This window comes from Pleurodeles waltl, chromosome 4_1, assembly GCF_031143425.1.
Source record: "Pleurodeles waltl isolate 20211129_DDA chromosome 4_1, aPleWal1.hap1.20221129, whole genome shotgun sequence".
Taxonomy (NCBI): domain Eukaryota; kingdom Metazoa; phylum Chordata; class Amphibia; order Caudata; family Salamandridae; genus Pleurodeles; species Pleurodeles waltl.
In genome coordinates, this window is record NC_090442.1 from 58,877,345 (window position 1) to 58,896,893 (window position 19,549).

The 19,549-nt window shown below is 49.6% G+C and overlaps 1 protein-coding gene across 1 annotated transcript in view; it reads left to right on the forward strand.

Moving 5' to 3' along the window:
* Positions 1–19,549, forward strand: part of TIE1 (tyrosine kinase with immunoglobulin like and EGF like domains 1) — a 177,877-nt gene that overhangs the window by 68,892 nt on the left and 89,436 nt on the right. Inside the window, exons 6-9 of the mRNA XM_069227791.1 lie at positions 433–573; positions 1,479–1,607; positions 2,546–2,691; positions 15,219–15,363. Coding sequence (XP_069083892.1) covers positions 433–573; positions 1,479–1,607; positions 2,546–2,691; positions 15,219–15,363 — 561 coding nt within the window. The remainder of the gene's footprint in view (positions 1–432; positions 574–1,478; positions 1,608–2,545; positions 2,692–15,218; positions 15,364–19,549) is intronic.

The window sequence follows — 19,549 nt, forward strand, 5'->3', positions numbered from 1 at the left end:
AGATGTGAAGGTGTAGATGTCTGCAGTTTACATCATGGTCACAGGCTGAGATTAAGAGGGGTAGATGTCTGCAGTTTACATCATGGTCACAGGCTGAGATTAAGAGGTGTAGATGTCTGCAGTTTACATCATGGTCACAGGCTGAGATTAAGAGGTGTAGATGTCTGCAGTTTACATCATGGTCACAGGCTGAGATTTAGAGGGGTAGATGTCTGCAGTTCACATTATGGTCTCAGGCTGAGATTTGAAGGTGTAGCCGTCTGCGGTTTAGTTCCAGGTACCAGGACGAGGTTGGAAGGGGTACATATCTGCACTTTAGTTCAAGGTCAGAGATTTAGAGGTGTTCATACCTGCAGCTTGAATCATGGTCACAGGCTGTGATCTGAAGGTGCAGATGTCTGCAGTTTAACACAATTTCCGCATGTTTTGCAGCCTGTCGCGAGGGAAGGTTTGGACACAACTGCCAAGAAGTGTGCAAGAGGGATCACAGCTGCCACGGACTGACCTTCTGCCTGCCAGACCCATACGGGTGCTCCTGTGCCACCGGCTGGTATGGACTTCAGTGTAACACAGGTACCCACCGCCAAACACCCGCTCTTCTTGAGCCAAGCCATGCACCACCCATTGGTTGCATCCTGTGATGACTGAGCAACTCAGGAAGAAATTTATCTTTGCTTGTTTCACACTTTGCAGTGACAAAAACAAGGGTATAATGCTCTCATGCAGTTAGGGAAGAGACAGAAAGGAGTGGGTGTTGTGTGATCCACAGACCCAGAGCCACCCATGAGAAGGCCTGACCTCCCAGTTATGTCTCTTAGGTAAGAGCTGATGCCGGACTCAGAGCTAAGGGAGATTCCCATCGCTCCTTCCACTTCATCATACATTGTGTCCCTTACAGTTCCATGCCAATGAACTTATCATCAGTGGTTCCATAGAATGCTTAATATCATAAAGTAATATTTAATAAATTCTAATTTCTCAGCTATAGTGCATCCCAACTCTTATACACCAGGAGCTTATATTTAATAATTGTGATGGTGCAGCTGGGTCTCTAACACATCTCAGCGGATTCTTCTGCAGGACTTAGAGATCCGCTCGTGGATCCAGTGATCGAAAAGGAGTCACTTTTTTTGCTAGCGTAAATGTGGTGGCTTTTGAAAGTGAGGTTGCATCTTCTGAAGCCGCCTCTTCTGGCTTTGTTCCTGTCGAGCTCCGCCATGGACACCAGGAAAGTTGCAAAGTGTACCCCACATCCTGGGACATTAGCTTTTCACTCACCTGGGACAGGCAGCTGCTCCTGGATGTGTTGAGCACCTCTCCAGGTATTGATTCAGATGTCACCAGGGCCTGATAGGCACTGAGCTCTTCTCTGCCCCTGCGGATGGGAAGTGAGCACTGGGTTGTCCTCTGTCTGAGACCTTGGCGCGCTCTGACTCTTGTCCGCTATTAACACCCTCCCTCTCTGGTCTTCCCCTTAGAGTGCAGCGTCAACCACTATGGACCCGACTGTGCCCTGCAGTGCCAGTGCCAAAACGGAGGCACCTGTAACCGCTTCAGCGGCTGTGTGTGCCCAACGGGGTGGCATGGGCAGCACTGCGAGAAATCAGGTGACACTCACTGCTGGCTTCTCTGGTTTCTTAATGTCCCTTGTGAGACCAGGCACCGATTTCCTATTGATCTCATCTGTGAATGGGTGCCTTTATGTTGACTGATCTGTGAATGGATGACCTGAAAGCCACATGGTGTCTTCCTATTGATTCTATATGTGAATGCATGACTTGAAAAGCATGTGGTGTCTTCCTATGATCTGATATGTCAGCAGGTGACCTGAAAGCCATGTGGCGTCTTCCTATGATCTGATATGTCAGCGGGTGACCTGAAAGCCGTGTGGCGTCTTCCTATGATCTGATATGTCAGCGGGTGACCTGAAAGCCGTGTGGCGTCTTCCTATGATCTGATATGTCAGCGGGTGACCTGAAAGCCGTGTGGTGTCTTCCTATGATCTGATATGTCAGCGGGTGACCTGAAAGCCATGTGGTGTCTTCCTATGATCTGATATATCAGCTGGTGACCTGAAAGCCATGTGGTGTGTTCCTATGATCTAATATGTCAACGGGTGACCTGAAAGCCATGCGGCGTCTTCCTATGATCTGGTATGTCAGCGGGTGACCTGAAAGCCATGCAGTGTCTTCCTATGATCTGATATGTCAGCGGGTGACCTGAAAGCCATGTGGTGTGTTCCTATGATCTATTATGTCAACGGGTGACCTGAAAGCCATGCGGCGTCCTCCTATTGCCCGAATAGACGTCCTGTGACATACAGGTCATGTATTGAGTTCCTACAGATGTGGGATGAAGTGCTGTGGGCGTTGTGTGTTGATTTCTTCTACATGTGATCAGAGGGGGGGGGGAGGCCGTGCCTTGGTTTCTAATTGGCTGTCTGCAGAGGACATTACCAATTCTCTCTACATTTCTGTGCACAGATCCTTTTGTCTTTTCCGTTTCTCTGAGCTCTGCTGACTCGGATTTTTCTTCTTCCCCCCAGACCGAATCCCCCAGATTATCGACCTGATGCCGGAAGTGGAGTTTAACATGAATTCGAGCCAAGTGGTTCAGTGCACGGCGACCGGAAACCCGCCCCCGGTGCGGGACAGCATGGAGATCCGCCAGGCAGATGGGTCTGTGCTGACGGTACGTGTCGCCCTCGGCGCTGCGGCGTCTGAACACAGAGACGCTGTAAAGCGGGGCCAAAGTGGGCTCTCGCCCAGGGCGCCATTCAGGGCGCCCCTGATAGAGCCAGCTCTCTCTGCAGAGTCTCGCCCTGATGACCTTGAATAATTCTGAAACAGGTTGTTGCAAACAGCATTGCCTTTTAATTTGGACTATGTGTGAGAGTCTATTACATATATTTTGCAGACAAATGTTGTATTTATGATTCATGCAACATCCATAAAAAACTACTTTTGGATGGATCCAAATACGATCTCACGTATGAGAAATGGGAGGGCGTCACAGAGCTTATTTGCGATAACATTAATGAACTGTTGCTGTGTTACAATATTAACAACGCATTTCACTATCTCAGAACGTTATCCCTCCCTGACGCGTTTTGTAGAAGTGAGGAGCGCTTACTGAAGTAAAAGAGAAAATGAAGTTGGCAGTGAGAGAGCAAAGGCGGGCAGTGGAGGGATGCTTAGGTAGAGAAACACTGGAGACTAAAGGTGAGGGTGAGGGCGGGCAGTGGAGGGATGCTTAGGGAGACTGAAGGCAAGAGTGAGGACAGGGAGTGGAGGGATGCTTAGGGAGGACAAGTATAAGAGAAACACTGGAGACTGAAGGTGAGAGTGAGGGCGGGGAGTGGAGGGATGCTTAAGGAGACTGAAGGCAAGAGTGAGGACAGGGAGTGGAGGGATGCTTAGGGAGGACAAGTATAAGAGAAACACTGGAGACTGAAGGTGAGAGTGAGGGTGGGAAGTGGAGGGATGCTTAGGGAAGACAAGTATAAGCGAAACACTGGAGACTGAAGGTGAGAGTGAGGGCGGGAGTGGAGGGATGCTTAGGGAGAGCGGGGAGTGGAGGGATGCTTAGGGAGCGCAAATACAAGAGAAACACTGGAGACTGAAGGTGAGAGTGAGGGCGGGAGTGGAGGGATGCTTAGGGAGAGCGGGGGGTGGAGGGATGCTTAGGGAGCGCAAATACAAGAGAAACACTGGAGACTGAAGGTGAGAGTGAGGGCGGGAGTGGAGGGATGCTTAGGGAGCGCAAATACAAGAGAAACACTGGAGACTGAAGGTGAGAGTGAGGACGGGGAGTGGAGGGATGCTTAGGGAGGACTAGTAGAAGAGAAACACTGGAGACTGAAGGCGAGAGTGAGGCGGGGAGTGGGGGGATGCTTAGGGAGGGCAAGTCTAAGAAAAACACTGGAGACTGAATGTGAGAATGAGGGAGGGGAGTGGAGGGATGCTTAGGGAGGACAAGTATAAGAGAAACACTGGAGGCTAAAGGTGAGGGTGAGGGCGGGGAGTGGAGGGATGCTTAAGGAGACTGAAGGCAAGAGTGAGGACAGGGAGTGGAGGGATGCTTAGGGAGGACAAGTATAAGAGAAACACTGGAGACTGAAGGTGAGAGTGAGGGTGGGGAGTGAAGGGATGCTTAGGGAGAGCGGGGAGTGGAGGGATGCTTAGGGAGCGCAAATACAAGAGAAACACTGGAGACTGAAGGTGAGAGTGAGGGCGGGAGTGGAGGGATGCTTAGGGAGCGCAAATACAAGAGAAACACTGGAGACTGAAGGTGAGAGTGAGGGCGGGAGTGGAGGGATGCTTAGGGAGCGCAAATACAAGAGAAACACTGGAGACTGAAGGTGAGAGTGAGGACGGGGAGTGGAGGGATGCTTAGGGAGGACTAGTAGAAGAGAAACACTGGAGACTGAAGGCGAGAGTGAGGCGGGGAGTGGGGGGATGCTTAGGTAGAGAAACACTGGAGACTAAAGGTGAGGGTGAGGGCGGGGAGTGGAGAGATGCTTAAGGAGACTGAAGGCAAGAGTGAGGACAGGGAGTGGAGGGATGCTTAGGGAGGACAAGTATAAGAGAAACACTGGAGACTGAAGGTGAGAGTGAGGGTGGGAAGTGGAGGGATGCTTAGGGAAGACAAGTATAAGCGAAACACTGGAGACTGAAGGTGAGAGTGAGGGCGGGAGTGGAGGGATGCTTAGGGAGAGCGGGGAGTGGAGGGATGCTTAGGGAGCGCAAATACAAGAGAAACACTGGAGACTGAATGTGAGAATGAGGGAGGGGAGTGGAGGGATGCTTAGGGAGGACAAGTATAAGAGAAACACTGGAGGCTAAAGGTGAGGGTGAGGGCGGGGAGTGGAGAGATGCTTAGGGAGACTGAAGGCAAGAGTGAGGACAGGGAGTGGAGGGATGCTTAGGGAGGACAAGTATAAGAGAAACACTGGAGACTGAAGGTGAGAGTGAGGGTGGGGAGTGAAGGGATGCTTAGGGAGAGCGGGGAGTGGAGGGATGCTTAGGGAGCGCAAATACAAGAGAAACACTGGAGACTGAAGGTGAGAGTGAGGGCGGGAGTGGAGGGATGCTTAGGGAGCGCAAATACAAGAGAAACACTGGAGACTGAAGGTGAGAGTGAGGGCGGGAGTGGAGGGATGCTTAGGGAGCGCAAATACAAGAGAAACACTGGAGACTGAAGGTGAGAGTGAGGACGGGGAGTGGAGGGATGCTTAGGGAGGACTAGTAGAAGAGAAACACTGGAGACTGAAGGCGAGAGTGAGGCGGGGAGTGGGGGGATGCTTAGGGAGGGCAAGTCTAAGAAAAACACTGGAGACTGAATGTGAGAATGAGGGAGGGGAGTGGAGGGATGCTTAGGGAGGACAAGTATAAGAGAAACACTGGAGGCTAAAGGTGAGGGTGAGGGCGGGGAGTGGAGGGATGCTTAAGGAGACTGAAGGCAAGAGTGAGGACAGGGAGTGGAGGGATGCTTAGGGAGGACTAGTAGAAGAGAAACACTGGAGACTGAAGGCGAGAGTGAGGCGGGGAGTGGAGGGATGCTTAGGGAGGGCAAGTCTAAGAAAAACACTGGAGACTGAATGTGAGAATGAGGGAGGGGAGTGGAGGGATGCTTAGGGAGGACAAGTATAAGAGAAACACTGGAGGCTAAAGGTGAGGGTGAGGGCGGGGAGTGGAGGGATGCTTAAGGAGACTGAAGGCAAGAGTGAGGACAGGGAGTGGAGGGATGCTTAGGGAGGACAAGTATAAGAGAAACACTGGAGACTGAAGGTGAGAGTGAGGGTGGGGAGTGAAGGGATGCTTAGGGAGAGCGGGGAGTGGAGGGATGCTTAGGGAGCGCAAATACAAGAGAAACACTGGAGACTGAAGGTGAGAGTGAGGGCGGGGAGTGGAGGGATGCTTAGGGAGGACAAGTATAAGCGAAACACTGGAGACTGAAGGTGAGAGTGAGGGTGGGAGTGGAGGGATGCTTAGGGAGAGCGGGGAGTGGAGGGATGCTTAGGGAGCGCAAATACAAGAGAAACACTGGAGACTGAAGGTGAGAGTGAGGACGGGGAGTGGAGGAATGCTTAGGGAGGACAAGTAGAAGAGAAACACTGGAGACTGAAGGTGAGAGTGAGGGCGGGGAGTGGAGGGATGCTTAGGGAGGACAAGTATAAGCGAAACACTGGAGACTGAAGGTGAGAGTGAGGGCGGGAGTGGAGGGATGCTTAGGGAGAGCGGGGAGTAGAGGGATGGTTAGGGAGCGCAAATACAAGAGAAACACTGGAGACTGAAGGTGAGAGTGAGGACGGGGAGTGGAGGGATGCTTAGGGAGCGCAAATACAAGAGAAACACTGGAGACTGAAGGTGAGAGTGAGGACGGGGAGTGGAGGGATGCTTAGGGAGGACAAGTAGAAGAGAAACACTGGAGACTGAAGGCGAGAGTGAGGCGGGGAGTGGGGGGATGCTTAGGGAGGGCAAGTATAAGAAAAACACCGGAGACTGAATGTGAGAATGAGGGCGGGGAGTGGAGGGATGCTTAGGGAGGACAAGTATAAGAGAAACACTGTAGACTGAAGGTGAGAGTGAGGGCGGGGAGTGGAGGGATTCTTAGGGAGGGCGGGGAGTGGAAGGATGCTTAGGGAGCGCAAATACAAAAGAAACACTGGAGACTGAAGGTGAGAGTGAGGACGGGGAGTGGAGGGATGCTTAGGGAGGACAAGTAGAAGAGAAACACCGGAGACTGAAGGCGAGAGGGAGGGGGGGTTTGGGGGGATGCTTAGGGAGGGCAAGTATAAGAGAAGTACTGGAGACTGAATGTGAGAATGAGGGCGGGGAGTGGAGGGATGCTTAGGGAGGACAAGTATAAGAGAAACACTGGAGACTGAAGGTGAGAGTGAGGGCGGGGAGTGGAGGGATGCTTAGGGAGGACAAGTACAAGAGAAACACTGGAGACCGAAGGTGAGAGTGAGGGCGGGGAGTGGAGGGATGCTTAGGGAGGACAAGTATAAGAGAAACACTGGAGACTGAAGGTGAGAGTGAGGGCGGGGAGTGGAGGGATGCTTAGGGAGGGCAAGTATAAGAGAAACACTGGGAGACTGAAGGTGAGAGTGAGGGCGGGGAGTGGAGGGATGCTAAGGGAGGACAAGTATAAGAGAAACACTGGAGACTGAAGGTGAGAGTGAGGGCGGGAGTGGAGGGATGCTTAGGGAGAGAAACACTGGAGACTGAGGGTGAGAGTGAGGGGGAGCGGAAGGATGCTTAGGGAGGACAAGTATAAGAGAAACACTGGAGACTGAAGGTGAGAGTGAGGTGGGGAGTGGGGGGATGCTTAGGGAGGACAAGTATAAGAGAAACAGTGGGAGACTGAAGGTGAGAGAGACGGCGGGGAGTGGAGGGATGCTTAGGGAGGACAAGTATAAGAGAAACACTGGAGACTGAAGGTGAGAGTGAGGGCTGGGAGTGGAGGGATTCTTAGGAAGGGCAAGTATAAGAGAAACACTGGGAGACTGAAGGTGAGAGTGAGGGCGGGGAGTGGAGGGATGCTTAGGGAGACTGAAGGCAAGAGTGAGGGCGGGGAGTGGAGGGATGCTTAGGGAGGGCAAGTATAAGAGAAACACTGGAGACTGAAGGTGAGAGTGAGGGCGGGGAGTGGGGGGATGCTTAGGGAGGACAAGTATAAGAGAAACACTGGAGACTGAAGGTGAGAGTGAGGGCGGGGAGTGGAGGGATTCTTAGGAAGGGCAAGTATAAGAGAAACACTGGGAAGACTGAAGGTGAGAGTGAGGGCGGGGAGTGGAGGGATGCTTAGGGAGACTGATGGCAAAAGTGAGGGCGGGGAGTGGAGGGATGCTTAGGGAGTGCAAGTATAAGAGAAACACTGGAGACTGAAGGTGAGAGTGAGGGCGGGGAGTGGGGGGATGCTTAGGGAGGACAAGTATAAGAGAAACACTGGAGACTGAAGGTGAGAGTGAAGGCGGGGAGTGGAGGGATGCTTAGGGAGGGCAAGTATAAGAGAAACACTGGAGACTGAAGGTGAGTGTGAGGGCGGGGAGTTGGGGGATGCTTAAGGAGGACAAGTATAAGAGAAACACTGGAGACTGAAGGTGAGAGTGAGGGCGGGGAGTGGAGGGATGCTTAGGGAGGACAAGTATAAGAGAAACACTGGAGACTGAAGGCGAGAGTGAGGGCGGGGAGTGGAGGGATGCTTAGGGAGGGCGGGGAGTGGAGGGATGCTTAGGGAGGGCAAATATAAAAGAAACACTGGAGACTGAGGGTGAGAGTGAGGGCAGGGAGTGGAGGGATGCTTAGGGAGGGCGGGGAGTGGAGGGATGCTTAGGGAGGGCGGGGAGTGGAGGGATGCTTAGGGAGGGCAAATATAAAAGAAACACTGGAGACTGAGGGTGAGAGTGAGGGCAGGGAGTGGAGGGATGCTTAGGGAGGACAAGTATAAGAGAAACACTGGAGACTGAAGGATAGGGCGGGGGTGGAGGGATGCTTAGGGAGGGTGGGGAGTGGAGGGATGCTTAGGGAGAGAAACACTGGAGACTGAACGCGAGAGTGAGGGCGGGGAGTGGAGGGATGCTTAGGGAGGGCGGGGAGTGGAGGGATGCTTAGGGAGGGCAAATATAAGAGAAACACTGGAGACTGAGGGTGAGAGTGAGGGCGGGAGTGGAGGGAGGCTTAGGGAGGGTGGGGAGTGGAGGGATGCTTAGGGAGAGAAACACTGGAGACTGAACGCGAGAGTGAGGGCGGGGAGTGGAGGGATGCTTAGGGAGGGCGGGGAGTGGAGGGATGCTTAGGGAGGGCAAATATAAGAGAAACACTGGAGACTGAGGGTGAGAGTGAGGGCAGGGAGTGGAGGGATGCTTAGGGAGGACAAGTATAAGAGAAACACTGGAGACTGAAGGTGAGGGCGGGGGTGGAGGGATGCTTAGGGAGGGAAAATATAAGAGAAACACTGGAGACTGAAGGTGAGAGTGAGTGCGGGGTGGAGGGATGCTTAGGGAGGACAAGTATAAGAGAAACACCGGGAGACTGGAGGTGAGAGAGGGCAGGAAAAGCACTGGAATAAGTGACAGCGCTGAAGAAGTCAGGAGAGACTTAGAAGATACATTAGGATGGGAAAACTGAAAGAAAGAGAGTGATGGGGAAAGGAAAATTAAACATTCAGAAGACAGAAAGAATGTCAGCATGAAAGAAGTCTAGAGAGAGGGGATGTGGGAGAGGGGCGGCAATGAAGGTTGAGGTGAGCAAAGGGGAGGTTAGACTGATGTTCAAGAAAAGAGAGGATTCAAAGAGACAGAAGGTTATGTGTAGTGATTAGATGGGGGGATGGGTTAAAATGAACAGGAGCTGTGGGAAGGAAAGAATTTAGGGGGTAAAGTAGAGAGAAAGGTGCAAGAAACCTAGACGTGTAAGGAAGACGGGTGAGTTAGGGGGTAGATGAGACAAGTGAGAGAGCGTGGGAAGGAAAGCTGTAAAGACAGAGATGTAAACGAGACAAGTTTTGACTTGCATGCAATGCCGAGAGTAGGCACACGATGGCGCAGTTATTCCATCCATGCTAAAATGTGACGTAAAATGCTTCTAGAGTCATTTCACCCATGACATGATGTTCTCAGTAGCACAATGTAAACATCTGTGGTTTAAGTTATAGCTCTGTATCTGCAGTTTGGAATTCATTAGTCTACCTTACCCAGATGCCAGAAGAAGGAAACTAGCAAGAAATGCTGATGTTAAGGATTAGTGTGTCAGTTAAGGGAGAGATGGAGGTGAGAAATGCAGAGAAGATGCTAATAAAACCTGAAAAGAAGACAAGATGAGTAAAGAGAAAAAGAGGAAGAAAGTGGGAATAAATAAGGAATGAAAAGAAAGTGTAAAAAGGTAGTGAGGCTTTTTCTGTCATTGCCTTTGAGCTCGAACCTCTGTTCTGTGTACAGGACCTTAATTAAATAAATAAATACCCTGTGGAAAAATAACATATTTTAAGGGGTCAACTACATCACTCTACAATAAATTGACTGATTGGAAATCACCTTACTTCCGTTCAGCTCCCAAAAGATCAAATCATGCTTGATAAGCTTTAATTTTTTATGGATACATTGAATTTCAGGTTTGTCGCCTTTAGAACATCCTGAGACACCAGACTGGATCTGGAAGATTTAAACTGCATTTTTCACACATCCCTGTAGGTGGCACCATTAGATCGCTATGGACTTTTTTTCTGGCCATGAAGTGATGATAGAGCCACAAATAAGTGCCACTCCTGCAACTCGACATCAGTCCCTTTCTTTCTGCGCCTTCCTACCCGGATCTAAAGATCGGTCCCAATTTTTACCTCGTCAGTTGACAGTTTTTTTCTTTCAAATGAGAGGGCTATATTCACTTCTAAAACACAGGGTGTAAGCCTTCTAGAGTCTGTCGCAAAAAAATGTCTGCAGCAGATCCCCGCAAGTTGTGCCTCTAGGGTTTGGGTTTGACGCACGACTCCTATGAACCCGAAAATGATCTGGAAACGTGAAACAAAGTTGTGTGTCGCCGAACACCGAAAGAAGTCAAGTGTGTGGACCATTCCCACTCTTAAGGCCATTCCCATGATCAGTTCTTGTCATGTTGAAAGTCTTCTGGTAAGTCCCAGTCGAAGTGGAATCACAAAAAGGCCAAGTCGGATTTGTCCCAGTTCTGCCACTTTCCTTCTCAGACATCACCAGGACATCAGTGTGCCTCGTCTCACCTGGTACTCTCCCCGCTCCGCCTGGTGCACCTTCAGGCCCCAATGATCTCTTTAGGCCTCCAGCCGGGCTCCCTCCAGCGAGTCCACCCCCAGTGTTGTGTGTGTGTCCTGAACCCATGACAGGCTGGAGCCGACACCCAGTCTGGCACCAAAATCCTGGCACCGTGGGCAACCCTTACCCAGTTAACCTTTCTGACTCTGATCCAAACGCATCTTGGCTTTGACCAAGGCCACCTCGCAAAGTCATTCCGACGTACCCACTCGCAGTCCAACTTAGCTCCGACAGAACTATACCTTATCCTCGAGCCGCACCCCAGTGCTCCAACAATGTTTCAGTTCAGGCCAACCAGCCTTTGGGGATAATTATGAAGAATGGAGATGAGAGGTTTCATTTCCCACCACACTATGATGATGGTAATTTCTTTATGCGCCAACTATTGAAGTCAAAACAAATGTACTGCAAAACGTTTTACGACCGGAACAAAATTCATTAGAACCTTTATTTCAATTTAATGAAGTCCTGACTGACACCCTTATGGGCATCTTTTCTAAGCCTAGCTTCTGCCCACCAGTGAACAGGCAGGTTGCTAGGTGCCACAGGCCGGTGCCATGTGGAAACTTCTTGACACAGCAACCTATGGCAGAAATGTTGGTGGTTCAGGCTTTACCAGTAGGGTGAACCCCAATTAATTTCCTATGACTCCCTCAGACAGAGTCTCAAAACTAATTGAAACATTTGAGAAATTAATGTTTTCCTCTGCCAGTTTTGGTCAGTCGGTGCCAGCTCTTTGCTGGGGAGGTATGGGGAGAGATTTACGGGATCTTGTAGGGGAGATCCTGCTGGCTGTCTTCAAGGAATTCTAACTGGGCTCAACCCATCCAGGATGGGCAGATGCTGCAAAGTATTTCATACGCTCTGGGATGGGCACTACCAGCTGCCTTGGCTGAGCAGTTGGCACTAGCGTGGTGCTTCAGCAGCGCGCTTGGATGAGATCTACACACTTTTTTATGGATTTTCAATCCTCATTGACAGAAATGCTGATCGATATATCCCACCTGTTTGGCGAGAAGGTTGATTCCATGGGCTACAGTGAATTCTTCAGGCCTTTCTGCCACTGCGCAATAGTATACTCAGCAGTTTCCCCCCTGTTGAGGCTTCTCCAGAGAGTTGACATACTGTCAGTGCCAAGGGCCACCATCCATGCAACAGGCACTCAAGTCCTTTCAAGGCTGAGGATGGGAGCAGACCACGCCCAGGCCACCTGGGGCAGCGCATTTTCCAGCCCTCTGCTCCAGCAACCTCAGTCTCCAAGCCGCTTTAGTGGCACACAACCTCCCTGTGGGAGGCAGGATCAGACATTTCTTCAGAGGGCAGCAAAACATAACAGATAACATCCAACAAGCAGGTCTTTCAGATAGCACAACAAGGCTATGCCTTGCCATTCCTTTTAAACCTGCCTCCCCTCTGCCCAGGACCTGTCCATCTTGCTCCAGGAAGTACAGGCCTTTTGGAGAAATGAGCCATGCAGAGAGTTTTGGTCCAGGGAAATAGGGACTGGATGTTACACCTACAATATCCTTGTGCTGAAACGTAAGAAAGGCATTCATCCTATTTTAGACCCCCCCACCTCTGGATTCCTTCTTATGGAAGGACAAATTCAAGGTGATCACGTTGGACCAGGTTCTCTCTCTCAGGTACAGATGACTGGATGGTGGCTTTGGACTTGCAGGGCAACTAATTGCAAGTACTTGTCTTGGAGTCCCACAGAATCTACTTGCAGATTAAGGTAGTTCAGGAGCATTTTTAATTTGTTGTGCTGCCCTTCAGCCTCAACAGTGCCCCTCGGTGTTCATAAAAGTGATGGCAGTGGTCGCAGCACACTTTTGGAAGTTGGGATACCAGACCACCACCTGTTTTTACTATGAGCACGTGTTGCCTACTCGTGCAGAACACTTGACTCACTCCTGAATTCAAGGGGTATGCCAATAGTACTCCTGAATTCCTGACTTACTTTTGTAATCCAGGAGTGAGCTATGAGTAATACACGTACCATCTGATAAGGGTGAATCTCTTGACATTGATCATTTCACGATAAACTTTCTGAAGTCACATCTGACTCTTGCAGAGGCACCCTTTAATTGGAGCCATTCTGGATGTGCTGCAGGTTTGAGCCTTACCCCATCATAATGAGTCCAGGATACTCGAGCTGTGATCCCAATATTTCAGCTTTGGTCCTGAATCTTGGTGAGAGCGGCTCTGGCCTCTTGGCCTTCTGCATACTGCTCATAAACTATTGCAAGAGGTGTATGCTTGTTCTGCAGTGTAACCTGAAGTCTCAATGCACCAGCACCAAGACAATCTGTTGGATTCCATGCAGGTTTTGTCAGAGACTGCAGAGGATCTACAGTGGTGGCTGCGTGACTGCATTTGGACCAGCAGCAAACCCCTGTCCATGTCGGTGGACAGTGGTAACAGATGGGTCAGTGCTGGGAAGGAGAGGTCGTCTGGGAGAGGTGATCAGAGGACTCCAGTGGAAACTCATATCCACCACAGTCTGTTGGATTTGGGACCATTCACCTGATGCTGAAATCCTTCTTACCATCTATGAAAGGGAGGCTGGTTCAGGTTGTCATAGACAACACCACTGCCATGTGGTACTGCAACAAGCAGGGCAGGGTGCGGTCTAATGCAAAGAGGCATTTCATCTCTGAAGCTGGTGGGAAAATCAGGGAATTTCCTTGCTGTGAACCACCTGGCTAAATCTTTGAACACCAGGATGTAGGAATTCAGGTGGTGGCACCTGCCAGATAATGAATGGCCGTTAAAGCCCAAGGAGGCACAGGGAATCTACCAGCAATGGGAGAACCCTGGCTTGATCTTTTTGTCACGGTGGAGAATGCACAATGTCAAAACTTTTGCTTGCTGGAGTGTCTAAGAAAGCTCTCTCTTAGAAACGCATTCCAGATAGAGTAAGTCTTTCTGCCACTGCCTCTCCTGCCTCGGGGTCCGAAGAAGACCAGGAACGACTGGGCCTAAGTTATCCTAGTGGCTCTGGATTGGACAAGGTGGAATGGTCTCTTTTTCCATCTAAAGTGATCCCAGATTAGAGATCTGCACCCTAGCACCTCTGATTATTGTAGGGTTCTGTGTCTGAGTATACACCAGAAAGAGCGTCCCTTGATGTGAGTAACTTGTTCGTTTTAACCCTTTGATGATAATGTTCCTAAAATCAACATGCCACAGATAGAGTATTTTGTATCATTCATACTCTGCTGATGGTAGGCTTGATTATTCCTGAACAGTACACATGTACTACAACCACAACCAAAAGCCTTTTTCCTAATTAATCTTGACAACCAATAGTTGTTCTGGTGTCTATGCAAATACAAGCCTTCTTCAAGACAAACCTGGGCATTAGTAGACAGCAACTTAAACACTTAGGGCCAGATTTAAGAAGGCCCTAGCGCCACCTTGCACCACATTAGCGTCATTTTGTTTACACTAATCTGGCCCAACGAGACCAAAATCACTGCACCAGATTTACAAAGTGGCGCAATGCATGCATGTGAATTGATCCTTCTGGAGTCCTGGATGCCATCTCCACATGATGCTTCTGGAGCCCGGGATAGTATCTCCAATTGTCAAAAAGACCTCAATAAATGGACCCTTTTGGATCCCTGGATTGTATCTTCACCATAAAAATAACCTCAATGAATTGGCTCTTTTGGTGTCCTGGATGCTATCTGATCCATAACAAAGACCTCAATGAATTGACCCTTCTGATGCAGTCGCTATAGTAATAAAGAATTCAATGAAGTCAATGAATTGATCCTTCTTATGCCCTGGATGCTATCTCACTTGTAACAAAGACCTCATTGAATTGCCCTTTCTGGTGCCCGTGATTGTAATGAGGACTTCAGTGAACTAACCCTTTTGGCGCCATAGATCCTATCTCCACCGTAATGAGGACTTTAGTGAAATGACCCTTTTGGTGCCCTGTATTCTATCTTCACTGTAACAAGGAATTCAGCAAACTTAACATTTTGGCGCCCTGAATGCTATCTCCACCCATAATGAGGACCTCAATAAATTGACCATTCAAGTGTCCCGGATGCTATCTCCACTTGTAAAAAGGACCTCAATGAATTGACCTATCTGATGCCCTGCATGCTATCTCCACTCATAATGGGGACTTCACTGAATTGACCCAATGAGGTCCTCAATGAATTGGCCCTTCTGGTTCCCTGGATGCTATCTCCAAGTGCCCTAGTGCACATGGTTTGATTTTCAATAGTGGACATCACCGTAAATGGATAATTTGGATTTCTCTTTATGGGATACTCCGCCAGGTAACATTCTGCTTCTTATACAACTCCCAGGAAATCAGGAGGGACAATATAAGATAAGCTTTGAGTTTGTTTTCTATTGTATATGCATTTCACACAAAAAAAACATTCCCTTTTGATGTTCTTTCTCCCAGGCAAGCAAAGCCATTATGGAGAGCAACAAAACCACCTCAGAGTTCTTCCTCCCCCCGCTGCGTGAGTCTGACAGTGGTTTCTGGGAGTGTCGCGTGTCGACGAGCGGGGGACAGGACAGCAGGAGGTTTCAAGTCAGCGTAAAAGGTGAGGACATGAGCTGGCCACAGGCGGTCCACCATCAGAGGTGAGGAGGGGTTGTCAGAAGGAGGTCCCATGTGCATGAGAGGGAGCCGGACAGTATGCGGTTTCACATATGCATAAGAACTGGGTGGGAGGGCAGAGTGAGTTCCATTTCTATGAGAGAGAGCAGGACATAAGGAAGGAGGTTTCACACATGCATCAGGAGTGCAGCTTCCATTGGTGCAGCAGGTGCAGTGGCACCTGGGCCATTGACCTAAGGGCCCCACTGAACACTGGTTATTGCTGTATTTCATAGTTCTAACAGTGGTCAAGAAGCCCATTGACTTCCTTGAACTAGAGCCTATGATATACTGGTTATGACATTGGTATGCATAAGAACTTGGGGAGGGGGGCAGAGGAGGACTCATGTGCATTAGAGGTACCAGGATATCAGGATGTTTTACACATGCATAAAACTGGGAGGGGGGATCAGAAAGTAGTCCCATGTGCATGAGAGGCACCTGGACATCAGGATGCTTCACACATGCATAGGAACTGGGGAGGGGTCAGAAAGTAGCCCCATGTATACAGTAGTGTCAAAACCATCTTTCACCCCTCTCAAAGCTCACTGCAACCCAAGAACTCTAAGAACTGTGAAACCATTTGGTCAGACACACATCACACACACCACATGTAGCACACCATGCCATACGTGCAGACACACACAAATACACACTACACCACGCCTTACTGGTTTTGAAGGACCTGGTTCATAGTTGTTGCTATGAGCAGGTGTGACTTACTCTTGCAGAACTCCTGCCTTTCTCCTGAATTCAAGGGGTAAGACAATACTACTCCTGAATCCCACACTTAGGGCCTGATTTACATCTCAGCAGATGGAATACTCCGTCACAAACGTGACCGCTATCCTGTCCGCCATATTACGATCTCCATAGGATATAATGTCATAGTACTACGGGGATGGGATATCCGTCACGTTTGTGGAGGAGTAAACCCATTCCATGTGGGCAAAAGGTTATTTTTAGCCTGGAGGGTTGTGTTGAATTTAGTTGTGACTGGGCTTCCTGTTGCTAACGATCTATCTCTGATTCCGAGTTACTGAATTGAAATTGAATTTATATATAGCTTGCTACCTCTGGCGAGGCGTTGAAACGCTTAAATGTGACAATCGGGAAGTATCCGCTCACCGGGCGCCTGTGGTTAGGAGGAAACAAAAGGGGCAGAACAGAAGAGCTTTAAGCCTTAAACAGACCATTTCAATGGGATCCGTGGACAAAGGGAGCTTCCTGATGACGTCATCACCCAGGCAGCAGGTCAGAGAAAAGGTCACTGATCCACATAGTTGTGGCTTCTGAAGGTCACGTGAACCCTCAGGAAAGTCCAAACGCAGGACTAATGTCAAACCTCGGGGGGAGGGGCAGACATAGTAGGACTTCAGGGAGGCACCTTAGGGACCCCCCCCAGGTCTTCAGCACCACCCAGGAGTGAGGTGTACGAGCAGGCACCGCTGTGGTGGCCTCAGTGTTCTCGCACTGTGAGTCCAAGGTTTCAGGCGAAGTCAAGAAGGTTACAAGGTGAGCATTGATTCGGAGGATATGGAGCACAGTAAACGTCCTCTGCGTGGGACCAGCTTGCAGGTGTTACACATCTCACTCAGTGGCATGCTTACGGTGCACCACAAGGTGGGCACTGTGGAGGTGAGGTTATAGCCTGTCAGTGGTTCATTCCACAGCACGCATTGCTGTCTGTCCATGGTTGTGACTAGCTGTGTCCTGTGAGTGGTAACGATGGATGGTTCCCTAGAGCACTGATGTGATAAACTCAGATGGGGTTTTGGAGGTAGGAAGGGCTGGCAGTCTGATATTTGATAACTAACTGCTACAAAGTCTGCCCATTATGCAGTGTCGTCACATCAAGCACTGGGATGCCTGCGGGTCGCCATGTGGTCTATAAATCCAAGCAGTTTAGTATGGTATAGTATAGTATAGTATAGTGGCCCACCCCATGGTATAGTTCACTCTCCTCCAATCATGTGGTTTGGTTAATTCACAATAGTATCTTGGGGACAGATGTACGTAACTTTTTCTTGGTCGCAAACGGCACGATTCACAGAATCGGCCGTTTGCAACAAAAAAAAAAGCATTTTCCAATGTACTAACCCAAATTTGCCGTTTGGTAATCTTTGACCGAATCCCAAAACGGGTTTTGCGACTCGCTATTAGGAAGGGGAATGCCAAGGGTGTACTTTCTTAATAGCGACTCACAGTGGTATGTGTGATTGTTTTGCGACTGTGAATGCGGTCGCAAAGCAGTCCCAGTTACCACCAATTTTAAATTGGTGGTAACCCATTTGCAAATGGGAAAGGGTCCCCAAGGGACTTCTTCTCCTTTGTGAATGAATGCGAAAACAGACCACTGCCTACTCTTAAAAAATGAAACTGAAGCGTTACATTCTTTGCTTTTTAAACTCATTCCGTTTTTCTTTGAGGAAAACTGACTGTTTTAAAAAAAAAAGATTGCTTTATTTAAAAGTAATCACAGACATGGTGGTCTGCTGACCTCAGCAGGCCACCATCCCTGTGATGTTTGCGATTCCCAGTGGGTCACAAATTGAGACCTACTTCATTAATATTAATGAGTCAGGTCTGTTTGTGACCCATTTGGAATCGCAAAAGAAACTCAATGGAGTTTTGTAGATTTGGAATTGCAATATCCTAATTGGCATATGCATGGAATCGCAATTAAGATATTGCAATTCCAAATGTTCATACATGTGGCCCTTGGCCTCTTGATGGCTAATGACTATGGGGGTCATTCCGACCCCGGCGGGCGGAAACCGCCCAAACACCGCACCGCGGTCAAATGACCGCGGCGGTGATCACAACTTTTCCGCTGGGCCGGCGGGCGATCTCAAGCAGATCGCCCGCCGGCCCAGCGGGAAAGCCCCAGCAAAGATGAAGCCGGCTCCATTCGGAGACGGCGGATTTGCTGGGGTGCGACGGGTGCAGTGGCACCCGTCGCGATTTTCAGCCCCTGCAGTGCCCACTGCAGGGGCCCCCAGGGGCCCCACGACACCCGTTCCTGCCAGCCTGTTCCTGGCGGTGTAAACCGCCAGGAACAGGCTGGCGGGAAGGAGGTCGGAATCCCCATGGAGGGTTCCCTGGGGCAGGGGAAAACCGGCGGGAAACCGCCGGTTCCCCTTTTCTGACCGCGGCTTTACCGCCGCGGTCAGAATTGCCCCGGAAGCACCGCCAGCCTGTTGGCGGTGCTTCCTCTGCCCTCTGCCCTGGCGGTTACAAACCGCCAGGGTCAGAATGAGGGCCTATGACTCCATGTATGGGCGTTGGATGCTTCGACATAATATATTCCTCTTCCCCCTTTTGTACAAGGAGGAAGTGTCTTGGGATTATCTTCAATCCATAAGTGGTCTCCGTACTATGCTTTGCTCTTCCTTCTGCAGCACCAAAGGTGTGTCCTTTCTTCTGTGATGATGTGACTCTAAAGCATGTTTTGCTCTCCACAAATATTAGGCCTGCAAAGGTCCCTTGAGACTATTGACATTTCTTGGATTGAGACCATGCTTTCTTCCCATTGTCCCCCAGCAGTGGCTGTGTGTATTGCCTTCTGTTGATGGGTCTTGTGAGCTGGTGTAGTAGGTGATATAATCGTGTGCTTTGTTGTCCCCTCATGACGCGAGCTGTGGGTTGGCCTTGAGTTGTTATTATAGTTGATGTCATTGTGTGCTTTGCTGTCCTTCCATGAAGCGCGCTGTGGGTTGGCCTTGTGTTGTTATTATAGTTGATGTCATTGTTTGCTTTGATGTCCCCTCAGAACGCAAGCTGTGGAATGGTTTTGTGTGTTGTTATTATAGTTGATGTAATTGTGTGAATTGTTGTTCCTTTATAACCCAACCTGTGGATTGGTCTTCTGAGTTGTTACTATAGTTGATACCATTATGTACTTTGCTGTCCCCTCCTAACTTGACCTGCACATGGGTCTTTTGAGTTGTTATTATAGTTGATGTCATTGTGTGCTTTGATGTCCCCTCATGGGGCGAGCTGTGGGCTGGTCTTGTGTTGTTTCTATAGTTGATGTCATTGTGTGCTTTGCTGTCCCTTCATGACTCAAGCTTTAGATGTGTCTTGTGAGTTTTCACTTTAGTTGTTGTCATTTTCTGCTTTGCTTCCCT